Source organism: Cnephaeus nilssonii, assembly GCF_951640355.1.
Source record: "Cnephaeus nilssonii genome assembly, chromosome: 15".
In the NCBI taxonomy this organism is placed as follows: Eukaryota; Metazoa; Chordata; class Mammalia; order Chiroptera; family Vespertilionidae; genus Cnephaeus; species Cnephaeus nilssonii.
The window spans coordinates 52,794,910-52,820,599 of record NC_137086.1 but is presented as its reverse complement, the minus strand read 5'-3'; the positions used below and the strand labels follow the sequence as shown (position 1 = coordinate 52,820,599).

Below are 25,690 nucleotides of genomic sequence, written 5' to 3'. Positions count from 1 at the left end.
TCATAAAATCATAGAATTTTAGAAATGTAAGGCAACATAGAAAAACCAGTTTTATCATTAAAATGCCCCAGACACTCACATTTTAACTTTCTTTCCTTAGTTTAGATCATTAAAATCTCTTGCCAGGACACTATGAATCACCTTCTAACTGATTTTATGTCTCTCAGTCAACCTTACCTCCTGTGAACTTTTTTTAAAAAATATTTTTTTTTATTGATTTCAGAGAGAGGAAGGGAGAGATAGAAACATCAATGATGAAAGAGAATCATTGATTGGCTACCTCCTGCAGGCCCCCCCCCCTCTGGGGATCGAGCCCACAATCCGGGCATGTGCCCTTGACTGGAATCGAACTCGGGACCCTTCAGTCCTCAGGCCAATGCTCTATCCACTGAGCCAAACCAGCCAGGGCCCTCCTGTGAACTTTTGCCAAATTGGTCTTCCTCACATGAAAATCCGATTATGTTGAAAATGTTCAATGGCTCTCAGTCCCCTATGGCCAGGGCTCTCCGACTGTGCTTTAAGGGCTGCCAGGCCCCACTGAGGTGCTGGCCAGAGGGTCCTGAGGAAAGCCTGGCAGGGGGGTGCTCTAGCCCTCTCCCCTTGCTTTGATCAGTTTTACATGGAAAGGTTTCTTATAACATAATTTTTATTGAAAACTAAAAAGACTGTATTATTAAAGAAAGTTTGAAAACTACATGTCTACCAGAAGAAATCTGAACTGCTTAGCACAGTATATGAGACCTTTCATGATGTAATCCCTGCCTTCCTGCCCAGCCCATCCCATCCCATGAGCATTGAAGGTCGCTAGGCTCTCTCCATGGTCCTACTCTCCACCTGAGCATCATCCCTCCAAAACCCCACTCACATCTCCCCAGGGGTCCTCTTATCTCAGCCCTCCTAATACTATGCAACTTTCTCATGTCTTGAAATTAATATTTTTCATGTCTGTCTTTGCAGCAGACTGTATGTGCCTTGTTAAAAAAAAGATGCTTTTAGAATCAATTTGTTGAATGACTTCCCAAACCAATGAGCGGGTACAGAAGAGAATGAACACTGAGAAAAACTGCAAAGAAATCCCACCAGGTGTTTTGGCGATACATGATTCTGGGTTACTCACTTGGCATTCAAGAGAATGGAAATTGCTTCCATAACAGTCATGACCAGGTCTGGGGGCTTCGTAAAAACTCTGATTTCAGATATATCGGCTTTATCTAAGGAGTCCAGCGCTTTATTGGCGGCGTCGAGTGCAGGCAGAGCTTCTTCAAGGTCTCTCTGAGCATCATCAGCTATTGCTTGGGTTTCTTCGGCTTTGACCTTGGCCACTGCTTCATCTTCTTGCACAACGCTACGGACCTAAACATTGAAATATGACTGCTTAAGTGGTCTCAATATTTGAATTTCAATACTTAAAAACAAAGCCAATAATAATGTCATATTTGCCCCTTTGGATTAGACCGATGAGGATAGAGGATTAGCTATACTGAATTTTACCCTCTCCTTACTGCGTCTCATGCTATGTTGATAGAATAATGGAGAAAAAGTTAGAAAAGACAGTTCCTTCTAGGACAGTGGTCGGCAAACTTATTATTCAACAGAGCCAAATATCAACAGTACAACGATTGAAATTTCTTTGGAAATTTGAGAGCCAAGTTTTTAAAACTTAAACTTCTAACGCCACTTCTTCAAAATAGACTCACCCAGGCCATGGTATTTTGTGGAAGAGCCACACTCAAGGGGCCAAAGAGCCGCATGTGGCTCACGACCTGCCGTTTGCTGACCACTGTTCCAGGAGAAGAATAGGTGCTTTAGGTTTATGGGTTTTCTTACAACTCTCTCTTTGGGTTCCACTCTTTAGGTCCACTCATCTTCAGGGAGAGAATCAGACTGTTTTATTGAAGGGAGATTGTTTACAACTTAAAATAAATGCTAATCTGTCATTTAATTATTTTAATGACAGGTAAGATAAAAAAACCCTAATCATTTGTCATTGTACATAGTGATCAGTTGGTGACTAAAGCTTTCTCACCCACAAGTCAGGTTAGTCAGCGTACCTGATCAGCATTTTCTTGATCCACTGCCAATTTGTCCATCAGGGCTTCGACATCTTGTGATTTTGTTAAAAGGACAGGTTCTAAAGCAGAAAGATCAAATTTCATTTTATCGACTAGTATGTTGGTTTCTAATAGCTTGGTAAGACCATTCGTCACCCGTTCACGTGCCTAAAGGACAATGAAAATATTTATTATAATGAGTATTAGAAACTATACATTTACTGGCCTCTCTTACTCATGTAATAGAATTTTACATCTGCAGAATTGGTAAATCAGTTTGTAATATTTAAAATTGTGACTATATGCCCAACCGGCATGGCTCAGTGGTTGAGCATCAACCTATGAATCAGGAGGTCAAGGTTCGATTACTGGTCAGGGCACATGCTCAGGTTTCGGGCTCGATCCCCAGTGGGGGCTGTGCGGGAGACAGTTGATCAATGATCTCTCTCATCATTGATGTTTCTCTCTCTCTCTCTCCCTCTCTCTTTCTCTATGAAATCAATTAAAACATGACATTCACCAGTAGGTCTGAATCCATGCCCCTTGGCCACTGGACTGTGGGATCACCATGTATTATTTTTTTTCTGTGGTCGGTTGGTAGCATGTTGAATGAATGAGGACAAATTCACATAGAAATTCCTGGACGCCACAGCTCTGAGAGCTGCGACAAGAGAAAAATTCTGAGATGTCCTAAATTAAATTACAGCAGACTGGAGGGTGGGAGGAAGAGGCAAGGAAAGTTAATCAGTTAGTAGCCACGGGACTAAACTAACAACAGACTGCTCATATTCCTGACAGTATGTGGAAACTTTTAATCAACTTCTGTATGCCTATTTCAGCGACTATTCAGGCAGCTTCCAGGCACCAGCATATCTTGCTTATGCTTGAACATTCTGGACTATTGCCCCAAATAGTCCCAAAGCATTAAATACTTTTTGATGTACAAGTCACCTGTCCCAGAACTCTCCCAGCATCACCTACCCACAACCCCCTTATCTGTAGCCAATGTAAATTCTTCCAAAATAACCTACATCTTTTCCCCAAAACTCATTGTATAAAAGAACCCTGTGAGCCCCAGGACAGTGGATACATATTCTTTTTCTCCACCCAGCCCTGCTGCTGGTGGTGTAGAATGTGGGTTCTGGGACCTGGTCCTTTTTCTGGCCAGCATGTGGCTAAATAAACCCTTTCTCTCAAGACAATGTTCAGCCTCGAATCCTTGAAGGTTTTTTTTTTTTTCTTTTCTTTTTAAACACCTGTTTCCTCAGGATGGTCAGCAGGGCTGAGAATCTCCAGGGAGACAGTGTCCTAGGTACTTCCTTAGGTTGGTGGATCTAAACCCTACTTCCCAGTGGTTGAAAACTTTTAACTAGGATGGAAGGGGTGGCATTTGGTACAGAAGACTCCTAGGAATAACGTTTTTTGGAGGTGAGTCAGAAAGCTTGGTTGAGATTGACAGGTTTCAAAAATCTCTGCCAAGTTCTTTGACATTTACCAGGTAAAAATCCACTGAAAAACATTTAAAATATATAAATGGTACATGCTTCCATTTTTATTGTGTTGAAAATTTTAGGTCATGTGAATAGCCTGATGATGATGACAATGATGATGATAGAAGCCACTATTTTCTGAGTACCTCATATGCATCAGATCCTATACCAAGTACTGCACAATCTTATTTAAATTCCACAACAATACAAGAGGTCAGTAGAGATATATTTAACCGTATTTTCTAGTAAGACTTAGAGAATTTGTAAAACATGCTTAAGGTTGTGTAGGAAGAAAGAGGCAGAGCATAGGTTGTACCTAGTCTGCCTGACACCGAAGTCTCTGCTCTCCATGGGAACTATTGGCACATTAGATGACAAAATCCCCATCTCCGTTACCTAACGAAAGTTTTCTGGTGACTAGCTCTCTGCTTAACTTTGATGCTGTTACAATGTCCATATCATTCTACTGAGCCAATGATACTCATGTAAATGATAGAAAACAAAGCATATATATTAAGGAAGGGGAAGACTCATGGACTGACAGCATGATACAGGTTTTTGTTATATTGTAGTTTGTCAAGGGCACTTGCCAGGATGAAGAGGGCTCCAGCAGGTAAGATGGCACATAGACCTCCCACTCATTCTGGCAAAAGTTTTGAGTTCAAGCAATACATTTTTTAAAAAGATACTTTTATTGATTTCATAGAAGAAGGGAGAGGGAGAGAGAGAAACATCAATGATGAGAGAGAATCATTGATTGGCTGCCTCCTACATGTCCCACACTGGGGATCGAGCCCACAACCTGGGCATGTGCCCTGACCGGGAATTGAACCTGACCTCCTGGTTCATGGGTGATGCTCAACCCCTGACCCACACCAGCCGGGCTAAGCAATAGAAAATTTTAAAAATGATTACATATATATTTATATTTGATCAATTCTCACCTGAGGATATTTTTTCCCATTGATTTTTTAGAGAGAGTGGAAGGGAGGAAGCATGGGGGGAGAGAGAGAAACATCTATGTGTGAGAAACACATCCATTGGTTGCCTTCTGCATGCACCATGACCGGGGCTGGAGATGAACCTTGCAACCCAGGTACATGCCCTTAACTGGGACACAAACTTGAGACCCTTCAGTGCAAGGGCTGGTGCTCAAACCATTTAGCAACACCAGCCAATGTGTTCAACTTACTGAAACCAACTGCTTCTTTTTATCACTGAGCATAGTCAGGTAGAGATTGATGAGTTCCAGGTAGGAGGTGGGCGTGGTATAGTACCGTCTCCGGAGCTCTGTGTAATAGCGTTCTGCCATATTGGAGACACTTAAGTGAACATTCACACACATAAGGGAAAGCTTTTCTTTTAGTTCATCATTTCCAGTGTCAACATGTGAGAAAAATGTCTTTGATACAGAAAGAAGTGCTTCTCTGGGCCACTGTAAATAAAAACATAGTTTGGAAAATCTGTTTCTCGTTTCCATAATATGCGACTTAACAAATAAGAAAAATGTATATCTCACCTGGTATACTCCTACTCATGTCTATGATCTATATACATAAAACACTAATATGCAAATAGACCGAACGGCAGAACAACCAAACAACCAAACAACTGGTTGCTATGACGTGTGCTGACCACCAAGGGGTGCGTGCGGAATATGGTGGGCATTGGCAGCAGGCGGCAGAGTGTGAAACATGGTGGGCATTGGCTGCAGCAGGATGGTGGAGCAGGTGAGCAGGGGCACCAGACCAAGGCAGGGGGCTGGTCACTATCATCGGGGCGAGCCTCTAGTGGTTACTGAACATTCTTTGCTCCTACATGACACGGTCCTGCCCAGCTCTCACACCTGCTGCCAGTGCTGACCCCAGCACTGGAGCCGCCGCTTGCACCCACTGCCAGTGCCTGGCACCGGCCCCTATCGCTCGGCGCCATCAGCAGGTGCAAGCGGCAGCTGCCAGCACTGATCACCCCTCAGGGCTTCTCCACATCCCCCTGCTCCTGAGGGGTGATTAGGGCTGGCAGCTGCCGCTCACACTTGCTGACTGTGACAGCCCCACTCCACCCGTTGCTGGTGCCGGCCCCAATTGCTACGTTCCATCAGTGGGTGTGAGCGTGGCCTGCACCATCAGTGCATGGGAGCGGCGGCAGCGGGAGCAGGGCTACCAGTAGACCGGGGACTGGGGGCCGTGGTGGGAGGGGCCGGGCGGGGGTGCGGAGGATGGGCCAAGACCCACCCCTGTGCCCACCGCAGCCTCATGGCTCATAGTTCATTTCAAGGTGCATGAATTCATGCACTGAGCCCCTAGTGTTTAATAAACTGAACAGCTGTGTTCATTTGAGGGATATCTGAGTCTGCATTTGCTCTCCTCAGCACAGTGTCTGGCACATAGCAATTGTTCAATAAGTTTTTGTTGATTAATGAATAAATAATTAGGTGTCTCTGGGATAATTCCATATATTACATATATTACGAAGACCTCATGTGCTCACTAGGTTTATTATGCAGTTTGGACTTCAGGTCCGTTACTATAATCTCTGTCCTGCTCACCTCAACTCCTTTGTTCCTCTCTTGTTTCTTTGAGCTCACCTGAACCTTAGTCAAATGCAGCTTTCTGTTACCCCATGCCAGTGACTGTGCAGCTGAGCCAGGTGGAGAAACATAGCCGTGCTGACTGGTCTCACTTTAAATTTATGGCAACCAGTTCCAGCAGGTTCCTAGTGCAGCCCAGAAAATCTACATTTTCTAAGGCATCCCTAATGTACTCTCCTAAGTGAACATTTTACACCCTACACTACTTTCTCAGACTGTTAATACTTCCTCTTTTCTCTTCATTTTCAGCTGATGACCTTGCTTCCCACATCACTAAAAACAAACAAACAAAAAACCCACAGAAGCAATGAAAACAGAACTTCAATGAGTTCTCATGCATCTGCATCTGTGCTCATACATTCTACCTTCCTTCCTGGTACTCTGGGGTAAGTTGTTCATGCTCCCTGTCCAAATCAGCCCCTTCATTGATGACTTGATTCTATCCTTTCTTGTCTACTCAAAGACATTGGTCTAACAACCCTTAACTCTGCCTGCTGTGCTGTCAATATATTTCTTTTTTCTGGATCATTTCCATCAGTACACATATGTGCTGTTTGTGTTTCTCACTTAAAAATACGTTTCTCTTTGCTACACATACCACTCTAGCTATTACTCATCTCCTGGTGTTCCTTTGGGGAAAAACATCTTGAAAGAGTTGGCAGTAGTCCCCCCTTATCCATGGGGGAATACCTTCTAAGACCCCCATGGATGCCTAAAACTGTGAATAGTACTGGACCCTATACATACTATGTTTTTTCTTCCTCTTATATATAAATGCCTTTTCATTTAAATAAAGCACTTAATGGCTTCTCTTTGGCATATCTGAACTGCCAGCACCACTACCACTGTGCTTTGGGGTCATTATTAAGTAAAACAAGGGTTACTTACACATAAGCACTGTGATACCTTGACAGTAGACCTGATAATGGAGATGTCTACTAAGTGACTAATGGGTGGGTAGTGTATACAGTGTGGATATGCTGGACAAATGAATAATTCATGTCCCAGGAGGGACAGAGCAGGATGGTGTGAGATTTCATCACACTACTTAGAATGATATGCAATTCAAAACTTAAAAATTATTTACTTCTGACATTTTCCATTTAATATTTTTGCACTGAGGTTGACCCCAGTAACTGAAACCATGGAGACTGAAACTGTGGATAAGGGGGTGCTACTGAACTCATTGTCTCAGATTCCTCTTCCCTCTTCTCTATTGAACCTTATCTCCCATAACTCTACTGAAACAGCTCTTGTCAAGATGACTGACGTCTACATTGCTAAATTCAATAGTCTCCTCTCCTTTATAAATTCTGCTTTGCCTTTGTCTGATAATTGTCAATGTCATCTCTTGCATATGAGTAAATTTTTAGAGAGCTTTAAAGGTAGTGCCATATTACTCCTTTAAAATCAAGCAAGTCCAACTTCAGGAAGTCACCAACCTGGACAAACCAGTCAATGGTACAGCAGTTCACAAGGGATGGGAACATCCGGCACCGGGACCGGAAGGCCTCTCCCACAGGGCTCATACAGAGAACAATGTGCAGCTTCTGACGGACTCTGTTAATAAAGTATTGAAACACCTGCCAAAAAAAAAGATATTTTTTCAATTTAAAATAAGGATGAAGCAACAATGAAAACAAGTATTGGCTACCAATATCAATTAAAAAATGTCAGTGAAGTAAATGTGTAAATTATTTTGTTTAACATCCATTCCAACCCCTCTTGTCTGAAAAAACTAAACATGACATTTTTCATACTCCTTTGCAGCTACAGTCTGGATGTGATGAAGATTCTCCTCACCAGTGCATTTATGGAGACCCCTTGAACTAGTGGAGGGTGGTATTTATATGAAGTTTTTCTCTGGGGTGGAGGACCATTGGGGGAGAGAGACAGGGTGCAGGGCAACATTTTTTGCAGGTGCAGAGCCTGGTAGAAGTGGTATGGACCTGGAGCCACTATCGCCAGATGTGGCTCCTGTTAGAGGAGGTCACTGAAAGGACATGACTTCTGGGTAAGCCATCTGCTGGTCACCCTTTTTTGTCCTTAGATTGCATGTTCTGCCCACTGTTCCCACAGTGGGAGCCATTTCAAGGACAAAGTCTTGAGAGAGCAATGTGTTGTAGAGACCATCTGGACAACAGATGTGGCTGAACCCAGTTAAGTCCTCTATATAAACTTTTAAGATTCTGGTAGGCAGTATGGAGATCTACTCACCTTGCGTATTTCCAAGACATAAATTCTCTTGCTTATTTTTTTAAAAAATATATTTTTTCTTGATTTCAGAGAGGAAGGGAGAAGGAGTGAGAGATAGAAACATCAATGATGAGAGAGAATCATTGATCAGCTGTCTCCTGAATCCTGCAGCTCCCCCACTTGGGATCGAGCCCACAATCCGGGCATGTGCCTTGACGGGGAATCGAACCGTGACCTCCTGGTTCATAAGTTGATGCTCAACCACTGAGCCACACTGGCCAGGCAGTTTTCTTGCTTATTAAACCTATTACCTACCAATCTGCAGTGGTCTCCCCCTTCCTTTGGTCTCTCCTTGCTGTCTGTGTACAGGGACCCATTTCATACTTCCCCCAGGGAACTCCAAGGTTGTGAACTAAGAGCTCCCATTTCAGTGGCTTCCTGACAGTGTGAAGGATGCATGGCTTCAGAGCTGGCAGCTGAAGCAGCAGCACGCTGATTGGTTTAGTGGCTTCCTGGCTCAGCAGGAATGGGTGGCAAGGCAGCAGCTTCCTTGACCGTTGACTTCTACAGTGTGCATTTCACATCATTCCAAGGAATTCAGCCTGGAATCCCTTTCTTTGGCCCTCCCAGTGATTGTGTGCCTTGAATAAAGCCATTTCTACTTACATTAGCTGAAGTAGACCCTGCTGTCTATACCTATAAGACCTGATCTAGTAGTAGAGGAAATTCTCATGAAAGGACACAGAAGACATGAAGGATGGCCATAAAGTTAAAGAAGGCGCAGAAAGAAAAAGCAGTGGGGTAGGTAGATAAACAGCATATGGGATTTAGCAGAGTGCCAGCTGTGTGTGTGTGAGGGAGGGAGGGAGGGAGAGAGGGAGGGAGGGAGGGAGGGAGAGAGAGAGAGAGAGAGAGAGAGAGAGAGAGGAAGAGGAAGAGAGAGAGAGAGAGAGAGAGAGAGAGAGAGAGAGAGAGAGAGGAAGAGGAAGAGAGAGAGAGAGAGAGAGAGAGAGAGAGAGAGAGAGAGAGAGAGAGGAAAGTATGCATTTCTGTTTTAGTTGTGCCATAACCTTGCTGATAGGCAAGGGAGTCAACAGCACTGGACTCCTCAGGCAGGGGACTGAGGGCGTGTGATATCTTTGGACAAGACTATGACCTTCATGGGCAGTAGGGTTTCTGCTTTGCATGGACTGCTTTGGGAGTCTGGTGAACCATCGCTTTGAATGCAGGATATAAAATATAAAGAATTACTAAAGAAACCAATTATACTAGTAAAGAAATTCTACCCACAGACTCCTTAAGGCGACTTGTGGACCATTTTTAAAAAGGCTAGACCATTTTTTGTTCTATAAAGGCTTATAGCCATTCTCACACATCCTACCTCATCCCTATTTCCCTCGGAAATTCCGACTTCTTTAGCTCTTGGTCTGGTGGCTGCTAAAACCTGCTCCAGTTCATCCTTTTCAAATAAGTTAGGCACTTCACCTGAGTTCAAGATGTTATTTACATCTTCTAGGAACTCTTCCACTAAAATCTGTAGAAGGAAGAAGAGTGATCATTATAACTCATGCAACCATTTTACATTGTAAAGTATAAAGCAAATATTTTTTTCAAAGTTCACATTCAGTTAGTTTTATCTTTAAGAGAAGATAATCTTAAAAATCAGAGAGAATCTTAGTATTCTAACATAGTAAGTACATTGATATTTGGCATCACCCTTTTCATGGTTTGGTCATATGTGCAAGGATTTTATAGTCTGCTCCTTTCAGCAAACATTCTGTCATAAATATTAATCCATAATTCTGTAGAGTACCCATCATATTTACAACCATTAATGGGAGCATAGCACACCATTGAGCTGATGTGCCATACATTTACATAAACTTAGATAGTTTACAGTCTTACGTACATCATAAGAACATATTTAGTCCTATAGCCTTTCTCCCTGGCTGGATTATTTCCTGGGGGATAAATTCCCAAGAGTGAGATTAGCAATTAAAGTACATGAATATTTTCTGAATTTTGAAAATTTTAAGGTTTCCTATTCAATTCAAGTATGACTTCATTAACCTTTAACATGTAATATTGTTAATGTGGGGAGTGTAAATGTTTCCTTTGGGAGAATTTAATTTGCAGTCCTTTGATTATTAGCAAGGGCAAATATTCCACATTTCTTAGTTTCCGTTAAAAAATCTGCTCAAACTTTGGAACCATTTATATACAGACTAGAGGCCTGGTGCATGAAATTCGTGCACGGGGTGGGGGGGTGGTGGCCCTCAGCCCAGCCTGCACCCTCTCCAATCTGGGACTGCTCAGTTCTCTGGCCAGACTGTACCCCTATCTTGGCTTCGCAGATGAGCAAAGCTGCCACTTGAAACTACTATGTGGGCGCTGCAGGTAGGAACTCAGTCTGCCAAGTTCCAAGTGCTGATTGTTGTGAGTCCCCCACCACCCATTACATTCCCGGTGGTCAAGGCCTGCAGATTCCCCAATTGTCCCCATGATGTGAGACTGGCCTGAGACTCCCAAGAAGTGCTCTGCAATGCAGCATAACCTGGCATTCCACCTTGGCTCTCTTTTCTCACTGGAGGAACTGTAGGCTCAGGGGAGACCTCTTGGTGTGATGCTACACCAGCATGTAGCCACTCCTTTATGACTCAGTGCAGTCCGTCCTCATCTCTGTGGTGCCCAGGGGGGTGATTCAGCCTCTGCCCCTTGTTCTAGGGTTTTCTCAGTGGTATCGTGTCCATAAATAGTTGATAGTTATTTTGGGGGGATGGAGTAAAAAGGGAACAACTTACACCACCATCTTGGTGATGTCCCCACTCCATAATTTTGTTCTGGTGTTATTCTCCTGATATTGTTAGAGTGTTTATCTGCATTCTCATGCAGCTCTCTTAGCATCTTTAGGACAATTATTCTGAATTATTTGTGGGAAAATTTGTGTATCTCCATTTCTTTGGGGCCAGTCGTCGGAGGCGTACTGTATTCCTTTGGTGAAGTCACGTTTCCCTGATTCTTCATGAACTCTATAGCTTTACGTGGGTGTCTGCACGTTTGAAGAAGCAGTCACCTCTTCCAGACTTTACGGACTGACTTTGGTGAGGGAAGACTTTCACCTGTGGTTAGGGGCACCCTGGGGCCTGCTATGACCCCTGGCTAGTAGTACAGTACAGGAGGGCAAGTGTAGAGGTGTTTGATAGCACAGAGTCTGGGGTGGTAGCGTTATGTCTCTGGCTGAGGTCACAGGGCCCACAGTGTCAACAACTATGTGTATCTTGGTCAGCACTGCAGGGGGTCTGCCGTGGCTGCAAGGAGTACTTGGGTCCTCAGCCGTGCCTCCAAGTCCTGTGGCTGGGAACCAGGGCAGGCATTGGCGGAGGTCAGAGCCAGTGATGGGCACACATTTCACTACGGGTATTTCTAATTTGTAAAAACATTTAATACTCAGATATGAACTTACTGCATGTCACAGATGTTAAAAAATTTCCCCCATTTTATGATTGGACTTAATCCCATTTATATGTGTTTTAAAAAGTAAAATGAACTTTAAAATATTTATGCATCAGGTCTATTGCTTTCTTATCCCCTGGCTAATTTCTATAAAGGTTCCCTCCCCTAATGTTAAGATATTCAAGTGTAGTGAATGTAGAAAATTCTTTACTATAAAATAAATTTAAATCAGTGAAAATGGTTGTTGTAGACATATGTAAGCCTTATTTTAATTTTTAAGATACTTTAACCCCAAAACATAGCTGTTATTTTTTTCTTTTCTTGAGAAAAACCTATTTCCCTAATTGATTTCACTTGGAATTCCTTTCTTATATCTACCTCTACAGAAATAGTTTACTACCTTCTGCTATCTACATGCTTCCCCTCAAAGAAAAGCTAAAATCATTCTCACCCCCTTAACCTCTGATCATATTTACTTACTTAGAATTTCAAGGAGGAAGTAATAGTTGGTAAAATAAATAAAAATGTGCTATAAAAGTCCTTTTCAAGACCAAGACATTTGTTATCAGAGGGAACGAGCCCCTGAACAGCATCATAAAACTATTCGAGCACATACATGATTGTAGCCCTTTCCGGTTCTGATATGTTGGATACTGAAATACGTACCTGTGTGTCCGTGAAGAGGAAAACCATGTTCTTGTCCTCTACACCAGCCAACTTGTACAACTTCCTCAGGTCTTCATGAAAACTCTCATAATTATATCCCCGACTCAGTTCAATCTGTAAACATTTGTAACCACAGATGTGAGCTGCAAGTCTCGTGAGAGACTGCTTTCCGGTGCCTCCTACTCCGACGAGCAGGGCGTTGCCTCTCTCCTGACGAATCATGCGGGCAATTCTGCAGGAAGCAAAGCAGAGAAAGAGCTATTTCAACTGGACAGATGTGGCTTCTCAGAGGGCCTGCCTCCGCGTGGAAGGCTGGCGGCCAGCTGAGTGTCAACTTGTTTTTTCTATAACCTTGAACTCCTCTTTCTTTAGGCATGCATATCGGCCTTGTTATACTGTACTTGTACCTCTGTGAACACCTTATTAGACCCTTTTTTGTAATGATCCATAACATTTAAAACAAACAAAAACCAATCTACTAAAGTTTAGCAAAAAGTAACCCTGGGGATACCTTAGAAAGTTCATGCATATATATGTAAGATACATCAAAACTAACTTACATTATACCAATATTTGTTATAGACCTTTGTCCATCTAGTATCTATGTAAAGAATTTTGCACAACCTAATCCTTACATTTTAATACAAAACAAATTAGAACGATGTATATGGGGCACCTTTTAGCACTCTACCTGGAAACGTGTTCTATTGCATCCTGGAAGAACACCAACTTTACTTCTTTGGGATTTGTAAGGTTATAGTCATCAAGATAGTCCTGGAGAACATTTGCGATTTTCTCCATATCAGGCATGTCATTATAAATCCGATCAGATTTATCTGCTCCAAACTATAAGTTGATTTATAGGAGAAGAAATGAGTTGAATCAATACTATATACACACACACCACACATGACCTTAGCAGGGAACATTATTTTATCTATGTTGTTATTTAATCATTTGCTTACATATATGCTAGAAGGGTTTTCAAAACAAGGGAACTGGGACTAAGGAAACTCAGATTTTTGTGACTAAGTGACAATCCATTTAATTTAACTTCCTCAAGTAGTATATTGAGATTTCAGTTTTGTTTGCAATAAAATTAACACAGGAGCTCAGGAATACATTAAAAAATTTTCTTACTATACATTACTCTGGTTTCATAATTTTGTTCCTAGGCTATTGACATCAGAAAAACTAAATGATTTGAAAATGATGCCTGGCAGACTGTTATGGTTATAAAAAATCATGCCAGAACTATATGTAGTTTCTACACAGCAGGTATCCAATAAATAAATCATTGAGAATGAAATGTGGTATAAACTATAGGGAATTGAGGTCTTGTTTGGACCTATTGATGATGTCTTTTATTTGTTGCAGCAACTGAACTAGGGGCATGTTCATTTGGTAACTTTGACTAAAATGCCCGTAGACAATGCAAGAAGAGTCCAACTGTTCTTTTCCTTTGCTTTATTCCCCCATCCTATATAATAAAGAGCTAATATGCTAATTAGACCGAACAGCAGAACGACCGTCTGGATGACCTTCTGGATGAAGCTGGGGCTGCGAGGGCCAAGCCCCTTGCACAAATTTTATGCATTGGGCCTCTAGTTTGTTAATAATATCACAAACAGGAAATATAACCCCACCTGAAAACAATTTTTGGACTTTGTGTTTAATGTAACATTTAAATAAATATATTTTATACAAATCAATGGTTTCTCTTTTTTCTTGTCAGGGGTTACCAGAGTGATGAGGGATTGCATATGTATAAACACAATGAGGAGTTCGTTCACTTGTTTAATGAGCAGTGACTAGCTCCATGCTGGGATTTAGGGTGAACAAGGGAGGTATGGCTCTTCCTTCTCACAGACACTAGGAATGTTGAACCCAAATAAGAGTCAACTTGTAAAACAAGAAAACTGCCTGTCAACAAGGGCAGGGTGCTTAGGTGGAAGACTTATTCTAGGCAGGTCTAGAGGGTAAAATTAGGGCCCATATGTGGTTGCTGTTGGGTGACAGACTTGAGGAACTTAATACAAGGAAAATTTTGCTGCAAATTAGAGCTCCTATGAAATGAAGAGGGCAGCACTGTTCACCAGTGAGCTTCCCATTGCTGGAAGCATTTGAGCGGAGGATGCACAGGTACATGCAGTCAGGGGGAGTCCAGTCCTGAGTTAAGAGACTAAACTTCCTTACCAATTATATATCTGATGGGCCTCTGATTAAAATTATTATCAAAATGAATGTAACTAGATCAGGAGTCAGCAGTCTTTTTCTCTAAAGGGCCAGATAGTAAATATTTTAGGCTCTGCAGACCATATAGTCTCTGTTACTGTTCTGCCTTGTAATGCAAAAGTAACCCCATAAATAGTATAAATAGAATTGTGTGGCTGTTCTCCTTTAGAACTTTATTTGCAAAAATGGGCAGAAGGCCGATTGGGCCTATGGGCCATAGTTTGCTGACCCCTCGTCTAGATCTTTAATTTTCACAGGTGTAAAGTTCTTGTAGAATGTGAACCTGAACTTTATAATTTTCAAATTATAAGGTTTATAATTGTAACATTCATATAATTATAATCTTCAGATGTAGTCAAGTCATTAGAATATACTTGCCTTCATGAAATCTCCAAATAGGATGGGCTTAGTCAAAAAATATTCTAGGCCAATTGCAATTCCAAAATGTTTGTCTATTCAAAACACAAAATAAAAATATTAGCTATTTACTTAGAAGTCTTAATTAGTACAAATGAACCTGAGGGAAAGCCATGTTAATACTGTGCCACTTTAGTTTGGTTGATAATCTCCCAGGTTTAAGGTTAAGAATATAGAATATTAATAAGCATTTTATTAAATAATAGATATTGAATACAAATTAATAAGACATATTTTAGAAATATCCTGCCTTCTTATCAGACAAAATGTTTCTTCTAAATTCTCTCCTCTACTTAAAATTCTACACTTAATTAAAGTATTAACCCTTCTTGAATTTCAATACAATGAATTGTATAGTATTGCATATATCCTATATAATAAAAGGCTAATATGTAAATAGTCTGAATGGCAGAACAACCGAACAACCGGTCGCTATGATGTGCGCTGACCACCAGGGCGCGCATGCGGAACATGGCAGGCATCGGCAGCAGGCAGCAGAGCACAGAACATGGCAGGCGTCGGCTGTGGCAGGATGGTGGAGCAGGTGAGTGGGGGTGCCAGACCAAGGTGGGGCGCCAGTTGCTGTCACTGGGGTGGGCCTCTGGTGGTTACTGAAAATTCTTTGCTCCCACACGCCATGGTCCTGCCCGGCACTCACACCAGTCCTGCTCACACCCGCTGCTGGTGCTGGAGCTGCTGCTCGCACCAGCTGCCAGCACCCTGATCCTGATTGCTCAACGCCATCAGTGGGTGCAAGTGGTGGCTGCTGACCCTGATCGCCCCTCAGGGCTTCTCCACCTCGCATTGCTCCTGAGGGACAATCGGGGCAGCAGCCACCACTTGCACCTGCTGATGGCTCCACTTGCACTTGCTGCTGGCACCAGCCGTAATTGCTCCGCACCATCAGCAGGTGCAAGCGGGGCTGGGGCTGTCAGCACATGGGAGCAGCGGTGGGAGTGGGGCTGCCTGCAGACAGGGGACCAGGGGCTGAGGTGGGAGGGGCCGGGTGGGGGCAGGGAGGATGGGCCGAGACCTGCCTCTGTGCCCACTATAGCCTCCTGGTCCACAGTTCCTTTCAAGGTGCACGAATTCCTGCACTGGGCCCCTAGTTTTATATATTTGAGGCATTGAAAAAAAAACTTTTACTTAGGAATGACTAAAATTCACTTTGCTTTACCCTATATAAGATCATTTTAATTTTCCTTTATAGAAACCAAACTGCTTTTCTACTAAAAAAAAAAAGCAGCTAAATAAAGATTCATACTTACTGGCCATTTCTGTCAAAATAGAATGGAAATATTCCTTGTCTTCATTATTAATCAGGCGGTCATGGAAGACTCTTTGACATTCATGGCAAAAGAGTCTAAATATCTGTATTTCTTCTCTTATTGTTCCTGGATCACATTGGAGGATACCTGTTTTTAAGAAAAGGAAAGAAGAAAAATTCGACATTTGTGGAACATATAGTATTAGTTTTATGACCTATAAGATCCTTAAGTCCAACTTGATTCCCAAACTACCAGAAATGGGTTCTTTGCCTGTGGATATACACATGTAGTAATAGTGACCTCGTTTTTTGAAAGTAAAACTGGGACACATTACTTGACAACATTTTTCTTTTTTGCTTGCTTTGTGTTTCTTTCCCTGAACATGTGAAGTGTAAGCAATGTTCATCTCATTATTACATTCAGTTGTAGTACATTAAGTGAGGAGTGTCACTTTAAAATATATATTTTCATCAAGCAACTTCCCCTATCCCGACCTTTACACTGTTTACAAAACATCAATGTCCTCTCTTATTCTTTCCTAACGTTCAGTTCTCATCCTTCTGGCTTCTGCTCAAATTATTCTGAGTACTTTTTGTATTAATATAAATTGTTACTACAAACACAGTTCGAATAATTTCAAGTGACAACAAAAGCAGTGATGGACAAAAGTGCAGGACGCGTTCATTCTCTATGGGACCCTTCCCTGGGGCTCCTCACAGTGTGCAGAGGAGGACGGGGAGTCTCTACCATGAGCACTGGTGCGCGCTGACAGAAGGCACCTTACAGCACGGCTGGTAGTCTCAGTGCCGCTGTGGGATAATAGGGGATTTCTATAGTTTTTTTTTTTTTTTTTTTGCAGCTCACATTACGCATGCATGCATGTGTGATATATGTTTCTTGAAAGGGTTAAACATTTAATTATTTTCAGCTAATATTTGTAAGAATAAGGGCATTTCTAGGACATGTTGATAAAATGTGAGGACAAGGGGAAAGATATTCAAATTTGGAACTTCCTGGATACTCTATGATGTATCATTGTCGGAGATAAAATGCATCCTGAACTTTGAGGCTCAGAAATTACCTACAATGTAGGAATAGAAAGGCAACAGGGACGAATGATAAATAAATGACTAGATCAGACAATGTCTGAGGACCAGAAAGTGGGTCCAAAGCAATCACTAAACAGAGCCATGCTACAATGCTTCCTCTGGAAAAATAGCTCATGAATTCCAGAACCAAGCTGGGCAGGAGGGTAAAATCTTAGTGGAGGAAGAGTTCAAGTTATTGTGCCATCCTGTGGCAAGGATGCTATGCCAGCTGCAAGAGTCCTGGGCTCTTGAAGGTTATGGGGGCAGAAAAAGGAAAAGAGAATTGCAGAGGCAGCGGAATGGGAGTTGGAAAGATAAGGGACCTGTGGAGAAAACTGAGCAACAGGGAGGTGAGGGCCAAACGGGATGGTCAGGGTTCTTAAAGCCAAGCCCCAGCTTCTGCCATCAGCCATTATCTCCTGCCTCATTCCCTGCCTTTTTAATAAACAATGGATCTCCTCTGTGATTTGTAATGAATTAGATTCTGATGAGGACAAAAAAGGGAGCAGGATTTCAGAGAACCCAGTCATTGCTTTACACGGAAGTGCTCGATAGCTTTTACTTACGGCACTTCATAGATATTTAAAATATACTTATACACTTTAGTCGGTTTGAATCTTTATTGAGAATAAAATATTCAGTGATGTCTAAACAAGAGAAATGGACAGAGTCAGCACTGGATAGAAACAGAGAAAATCACTGAAAATTGATGTCCTGTACACAAAATAAGGTGAGGACTTGTCTAGATATTGTAAAAGATTTCTCTCAGTTCTGACATTCTATGACACTCATTCATTCATTCATTCAGTGCCAGGCATGGGTGAGCTGAATAAACAGCCCCAATGGAGCTAATGTTCTATTGGGAGAGACAGACACAAACATATGTGCAGATAAACAGCTAGGGTATGATTTCAGGTAATAAGTGCTATGAAGGGTTGTAGAGGGGAAGGTGGCATTTGAACAGAGAAAGTAAGTCATGTGGCTATCTGAGGCAAGAGCATCCCCCGGGAAGTACAGAGGCCCCTGGGCAGGCCTATTTCAGGAGCTGCAAGGAGGTGGCAGCTGCCAGGAGGAAAGTGGTAGGCAATGAAGGCAGGAGGCTGCTGGGCGCAGATCTAACAGGACCTCAGTCCCATGGCAGGTGATGGGGAAGCAGCCTTGGGAGACTGAACAGGGAATACCTCTGCCGTGTGTTTAAGAGCTGGGTTTAAGGTGGGGTAAGTGGGCAGCCTGGAAGCAGGAGACCAGAGACAGACCGGGGGGCTCCTGCTGTTAGAAATCCTGGTGAGACATGACAGTAGTTGGGGCTAGAGTGGCTGTGGATGGAGTGGTAAGCGATGGTTGGATTTGGGATATATTTTGAAGATAAAGCCATCGGGGATGTTGATGGATTGGATGGGAATCATTGAGGAATGAGAACAATCCAAAAGGCTCCAGGGCTCTTGGCCAGAGCAACTAATAGTAGTCCCCTTATCTGGGCTGGGGTACACCTGGATGGAAAGGAGGCATAAAGCAAGAATTCAGACGTGCCAAGTTTAAGAACTTCAACTGGATATCTAAGTGAGGTTGTTGAGAAAGGAGTGGAATATACAAATCAGACACTTAAGGGAGAGGGGGAAGCTGGCAGTAGACATTCAAGCATCTCTGAATAGATGCATTTAAGATCCTAGAATTGACTGAATTACCTAGGGCCTAGGCAGTCTGTGTAGATAATATAGAGAGAGGTCTTATGGATCTCAGAGGGAAGCTGGGGGTGAATATATTAACCAAAGAACTTATATGCATATATTCATAACCCATTGGCAGGCAATAGTTCAGCAAAAGCCTGGTTGGGGGGGGGGGGGTAGGAGAGGGGTGGAGGTGACCAATGGGGGAAAATACTTTCAACAATAAAGATGAAAAAAAAAAAAAGAAATATAAAACTGTTATCATAAAGCTGATTTCAAATAATAATAATAAAAAAGCCCTAGCTGGTTTGGCTCAGTGGACAGAGCATTGGTCCATGGACGGAAAGGTCCCAGGTTTGATTACGGTCAAGGGCACATACCTCAGGCTCGATCTGATCCCAGGCTTGATCCTTGACCCTGGTTGGGGCATGTGAGAGAGGCAACCAGGAGACAACCAATTGATGTGTCTCTCTCACATCGATGTTTTTCTGTCTATGTCTCTCCCCCTCCCTTCCACTCTCTCTAAAAATCAATGGAAAAATATCCTTGGGTAAGGATTAACAAAATAAATAAATAAATAAATAAATAAATAAATAAATAAATAAAATAAAAACAAAATTTTAAAAAAAGGGACTGAAGTAAAAGCTCTTGGGCATCCCATCATTTTGAGGTTGGAAAGAAGAGAGACAGCAATCAAAGAGACTGAGCAGCAGTAGCCATAGAGAGGGGACGGAACCCCAGAGAGTGGATGCCCTAGGAGATCAGAGAAAGAAGGGCTTCAAGAGAGAGGGGAGGGGAGAGTTGTGCCAACACTGCTGAGAGGTTAAGGTTCAGACTGAGAGCTGATGGATGGACTGGGCAAGATAGAGAGGCAGGGAAGAGTAGTTCAGTGCAGTGTCAAGTATAAATGCTTAACTGGAATATACTAAAGAATGGAACTGGAGGAAGTAAGGAGACAGTGAGGCGAGACCATGCTTTAAGGGGTCTTTTTAGAAGGAGCAGAGGAAATGTGGTGGTAGCAGCAGGGCAACATAGTTCCCAAAGAGAATGATCTACTAAGACGGGAAGTATTGTGGCAGGTTTTATGCTGTTAGGAATGATTCCATAGAAGAGGAAACACCGATGATGCTGAAGAGAAACAGAAATAAGAACAAAATCCTTGACTAGGCAGGAGGGGCTGGGATTCAGGGCCAGAGGGGACTAAGAGCAGCAGGGACGGCCCAGCCTCTGCAGGAGGGAAGCCAGATGCTGGTTGCCTGAGAGATTTGGAAGATGAGGCAGTTCTGGTGTGATTGCTTCTCTCTCTCTCTCTCTCTCTCTCTCTCTCTCTCTCTCTCTCTCTCTGTGTGTGTCTTTTTCCCAGTGAAACAAGAAGAAAGGGTGTGAGAAATGGGAGGGCATGTTGGCTGTTTGTGGGAAGCTGTGAAGTAGTCAGCCTGCGGTGGGGGTGGAGGGTGACTGAACAGGGACATGTAATGTGATTTCCAGCATCATAGACACCATGTACATACAATTCTGCCGAGTGATGTGGGGTGACTAGCAATGCAGGGAGGGTGAAGGTCTGAGAATGAGGGGTCCATACACTACCTTGCACACATTTGGATAAATCCCTCAAGTTGAACACGTAATGGGACTTGGCTGGTGTTGGCAGAAGATCAACACTCATTCTGTTATAAATCTCAACTGAGGCTTCGACAATGTTGGATGCGGTTTGCTTGACAGCTGGTGGGAAGTCATACAGGAAGCCGTTTAAGATGGCCTGGAACCGGAAACATATAGAAGGTTAGTTTTTTTTTTCCACCAAAAATTTATCTTTCAAATGTTCCAGATCTGATGATCCTTTTTCTAATAATAACTAGGAGGGTGAATTCCAATGCAAGGACCTCCGTGTGTTAAGCTCTTCCGTTCATTTCAGAATACGTTCTCAAGAATGGGCTCGCTCCTGTCTTCTGTGATTGTCTGGAGATGCCTGGGCAGCATTCCTATCTGGCCAGAGAATGGACCATAAACTCACTCTTGAGTAACATAGGCTGCTGCTCGCTGTGGCTCCAGAGGGTTGCCATGCAGTGCCCAGACTCATCTGGAAAAAAACTGAAGTCCTCCTTGATATTTATGTGCAAATGACCAACAATGCCATAGACTTCCCTCGTCATCTACATTTAAAGTGCAACTTACTCGTAACCACAAACTCCCCGCCTTTCAGTTTCCCCACCTCAGTTATTTGGAAGTCACTTTGGACGCCTCCATTCTCTGTCCTCACAATCAATTTTGAATGTACTTGTCTCTTTCCCTTGACATTATCCCATCCCAGCACCAACTCTTTTTTATCTGTACTTCTTCACTCCCTCCATCTCCCACTGACCTCTCCATTTCGATTCCTGTCTCCCTTTGTTACCTTTAATTATGCAAATCAGGCACTGCACCCCCCAGCCAGTCCATGCTCTGCCCCTGCCCGGCCTCCTCACCTTACCCTCTCTCTGGTCACGGTGTCTCAGCCACACTGGCCTTACCACCCATGCCCATGCTCTCTCCTCCCTCAGGGTCTCTGCACATGGTATCCCCCCTCCCACTGCCTCATGGCTGGCTGCTTGGGAAGGACTTTCTCATCCTTTGTGTTTTAGGTTAAGTGTCATTTCTTCAGAGAGGTCTTCCCTGACTAATTCACTTAAAATAAGCCCTCCCATCAGGCTCTTACGGATCTTTGGTCTTCTCATATATAACTTCCCACAGTCTGAAAGAACGTATTTATTAGCTTGCCTCTCTGCCCCCAGTTGCTTGGGAAAATCATTATAGATTTTTATAATAAACTAGAGGCCCAGTGCACGAAATTTGTGCACAGAGGGTGTGTGTCCCTCAGCCCAGCCTGCACCCTCTCCAATCTGGGACCCCTTGAGGGATGTCCGACTGCCCAGTAGGGATCGGGCCTAAACGGACAGTCGGACATCCCTCTCACAATCCAGGACTGCTGGCTCCCAACTGCTCGCCTGCCTGCCTTCCTGATTGCCCCTAACCACTTCTGCCTGCCAGCCTGATCACCCCCTAACCACTCCACTGCCAGCCTGATTGATGCCCAACTGCTCCCCTGCCAGCCTGATTGCCCCTAACTGCCCTCCCCTGAAGGCCTGGTCACCCCCAACTGCCCTCCCTTGCAGGCCTGGTCCCTCCCAACTGCCCTCCCCTGCTGGCCATCTTGTGTCCACATGGGGGCAGCCATCTTTGACCACATGGGGGCAAGCCATCTTGTGTGTTGGAGCGATGGTCAATTTGCATATCACTCTTTTATTAGATAGGATAGAGGCCTGGTGCACGGGTGGGGGCTGGCTGGTTTGCCCTGAAGGGTGTCCTGGATCAGGGTGGGGGTTCCCTTGGGTGTGGAGCGGCCTGGGTGAGGGGCCTGTGGTGGTTTGCAGGCTGGCCACACCCCCTGGCGACCCAAGTGGAGGTCCTGGTATATGGGATTTATTTATCTTCTATAATTGAAACTTTGTAGCCTTGAGCAGGCCAGGGCAGGCAGGAAGCTTGGATTCTTCCATCACTGGGGGCAACCCAAACCTCCAGCTGGCTCCAGCTCCGTGGCCGCCGCCATATTTGTTGAGTTAGTTTGCATACTTGCTCCTGATTGGCTGGTGGGCGTGGCTTGTGTGGGGTAGCGGAGGTACGGTCAATTTGCATGTTTCTCTTTTATTAGATAGGATTCCCATCACCATTAACTTGGAGTTACGCATGGGAGAAGCCACCAGAATGCACATCAATGCTTGCAAGTCTGTCCTTGTGACTTTAGATTTGGGGCTCACATACGAGATATTTTGAAATAAACATAAGTATTTGTATTCAGTGAGGCCCCCTGTTGGACATCACTTATAGCAGCTTATGAAGACTATCTTTTTGAGACACCTGTCCTCCCGGGCCCCTAATGTGACTTTAACATTATCCACATGGTCTACATTTTGAGTAGGACCATTCCAATATATATAAAATAAAAAATTTACTACATATATTTTATATACATGGGATGCTTGCTCCAGTTATGCCATTTTCATGGTATCCCCCCACCCCATCATTCTATTCAAAGTAATGCCTCCCATTCATGGAACACTTTTGCTGAGCACTTACAGGGCAGGCATAGGTCTTTGCCCCATTTAAAGGATGAGAAAGTGGCTCTTAAGAAGGTCGTACAGGTGGAAGAAAAATGGGGGGTTATTTCTATTGGATGTGATGGTGGCCCTGGAGGTGGTGAATTCTGAGTTGTGTTGATCTGGGGCCTGTGGGGCTACCAGAATTGTGTCTGGTGGGCACGTGGACCCACAGACCTGGCGGTCAGGCAGGAAATGAGCACACAGGTGGGGCTGGGCAGTGGGTGAGCTCTGCTGAGAACAGGGTACAGAGTACTATAAGGCAAGGGCCCAGGGTACAGCCTTCATTAAAGGTAGGGGCTGTGTTTGACAACCTTTCTGCATTCCTACAACCACCTGTGAGACCAAAAGCACAGAGGACGGTGACACACATTCCTGTCAGCTACCAGAGGCCCTGTGTTTACCCGGTTTCTGTTCAGGTAGAGGACAGACTGCTTTGATCATGGTGGTTTGGGAAGAAACCACCCTTTTCCCTTCTTGCCTACGTTTAAGTCAACACTCACCTGGAAAATCTGTTTCAGACTGTGCTCCGAGGGCATGGGGAGACACAGCATGCTGAAGTGTCGGATGAAGCGGGGGGTCACTGGGTTGCGGCCACCACCTGGAGGTGCACACGCTGATGCAATGGTCACATCCTGTCCAGGGAGAAATCCAATTGGGTCACCCAACAAAGGGAAAGATGAGGTCTGTCCATCCCAACGGCAGGACTCAGACCTAACAATTTTGAGGACCTGCCCTTTGCAAGCACTGCATTACATTTTCCAACACATCATCGGACTTGGTTTTCACAGCAACCCCGGGAGATCACGATTGTTACCGCCATTTTTTAGGTTAAAAAGAAGAAGGCCCTGGCTAGTTAAATCACTCAAGGTCATCCAGCTAACTCACCTGCCTTAAATAAATACTCTTATGCAAAAATTTAATCTTAAAACATTGTAAGAAGTTTTATCTTAAGTTAAAATATATTCATTCAACATATACTAACTTGAGCCATATAGTGGATTCTCATTATTTGTGTGTGTACTTGTGTTCCATAAAGTCACTGGGAACACGGAATTAACATACACTGAATAATTGCTCCTATGGGAAATACATGGTTAGGTTCCTCAGAGCCTCTGGTAACATTTTCATCAATAGATCAATACATGATATTGCAGTTGCCTTTGGTCTCTAGCCCACCCCTCACCTGCAGCCAAGGAGATATTCCCACAACATTTCCTTCAGAGGCCCCTTCCCCCGCCCCCACCGTCACTTAGAGGATAAAGCCACATTTCTCATCATTGGATCCATGGCCCCCTTAGTTGACCTCTGCATTCCCGATGCTTTGGTGTTCACATTCCACACCACCGTTGGTGTTCCACATTTCTTGCCTCTGAGATGCAAAATGCTCCCTTTCCTTGTTTTGCTATGCTCTGCTGCAAAACCCTCTTCTGACCTCATCCCCTTTGGGAAGGCTTCTCTCATCCTCAACCCAGCCCCCAGCCCTCGTCCCCTCCTGACTCCATTTATCAGCCTGCCTTATAAATACACATCCATCTACCCTCCAAAGCTGAGCCCTCTGAGAGGTGGGGGCTGCCTCCTTGTCCATGAATCTCCTGAATCAAGCATGATAAGAACTCAATGTGGACTGATTAATTGAACCACACATAGGAAACACTGAAGACATAGGTCATGGGCTACACTGTGTCTTTCTCTTCCTCCTCCTGGCCAATCGTATGTTGATGCCCTAATGATCAGTATCTCAAAATGTGACTGTATTTGGAGATAGACTCTTTAAAGAGGTAATTAATTTAAAATGAATCATGAGAGAGAGCACTCGACAATTCCAAGGTCACTGAGCCAAACTCAGTGTCCCACTCCATCCTCCAGTCTCTGGAAACCAAGAAGCACTATCTGACTAGTGTCCTGATAAGAGGAGGAGGTTTGAACACAGATGAGTACACAGCTAAGATTATGAGGAGACACAGGGAGAAGACAGCCAGCTGTAAGCCAAAGAGAGAGGCCTTAGAATAAACCAACCCTGATGACATCTTGATCTCCAACTTCCAGCCTCTAGAACTGTGAGAAAATAACTTTTTGTTGTTTGAGCTACTTTGTTATGGTGACCTGAGCAAACTAATACACCAGTGGTTTTCAACCAGTGTTCTGTGGCACACTGGTGTGCCGCAAGCATTTTTAAAACAATTCCTGACTCTTTAATCAGGGGCACTGACCGCTTTTCCCTTAGATTGTCAAATAAAAAACTGACAACAGCCGTAGCTTGAACCATAAATATATTGGTCATATAATAGGATTTCATCTTATTGGTCCATTGCATAATAAGGCTGCATCTGGTTAGTTAATTCTTAATACCAGAAATCCTTATATACAAGTATAGGCACCTGATTTTTTTAAAAAAATCACTTTGGAGCAAAAAGGTAGGTAATTAGTACTATT

General features: G+C 43.6%; 1 protein-coding gene across 1 annotated transcript in view; it reads right to left on the bottom strand.

The window, feature by feature from the left end:
- DNAH6 (dynein axonemal heavy chain 6) overlaps positions 1-25,690 on the bottom strand; it is a gene marked incomplete at its 5' end in the record, with an annotated part of 218,796 nt that overhangs the window by 69,211 nt on the left and 123,895 nt on the right. The window contains 11 exons of the mRNA XM_079791646.1: positions 1,118-1,353; positions 2,052-2,219; positions 4,734-4,976; positions 7,574-7,714; positions 9,709-9,861; positions 12,447-12,678; positions 13,138-13,292; positions 15,060-15,133; positions 16,367-16,513; positions 20,709-20,880; positions 23,758-23,889. Of these exons, the coding sequence (XP_079647772.1) occupies positions 1,118-1,353; positions 2,052-2,219; positions 4,734-4,976; positions 7,574-7,714; positions 9,709-9,861; positions 12,447-12,678; positions 13,138-13,292; positions 15,060-15,133; positions 16,367-16,513; positions 20,709-20,880; positions 23,758-23,889 (1,853 nt within the window). The remainder of the gene's footprint in view (positions 1-1,117; positions 1,354-2,051; positions 2,220-4,733; positions 4,977-7,573; positions 7,715-9,708; positions 9,862-12,446; positions 12,679-13,137; positions 13,293-15,059; positions 15,134-16,366; positions 16,514-20,708; positions 20,881-23,757; positions 23,890-25,690) is intronic.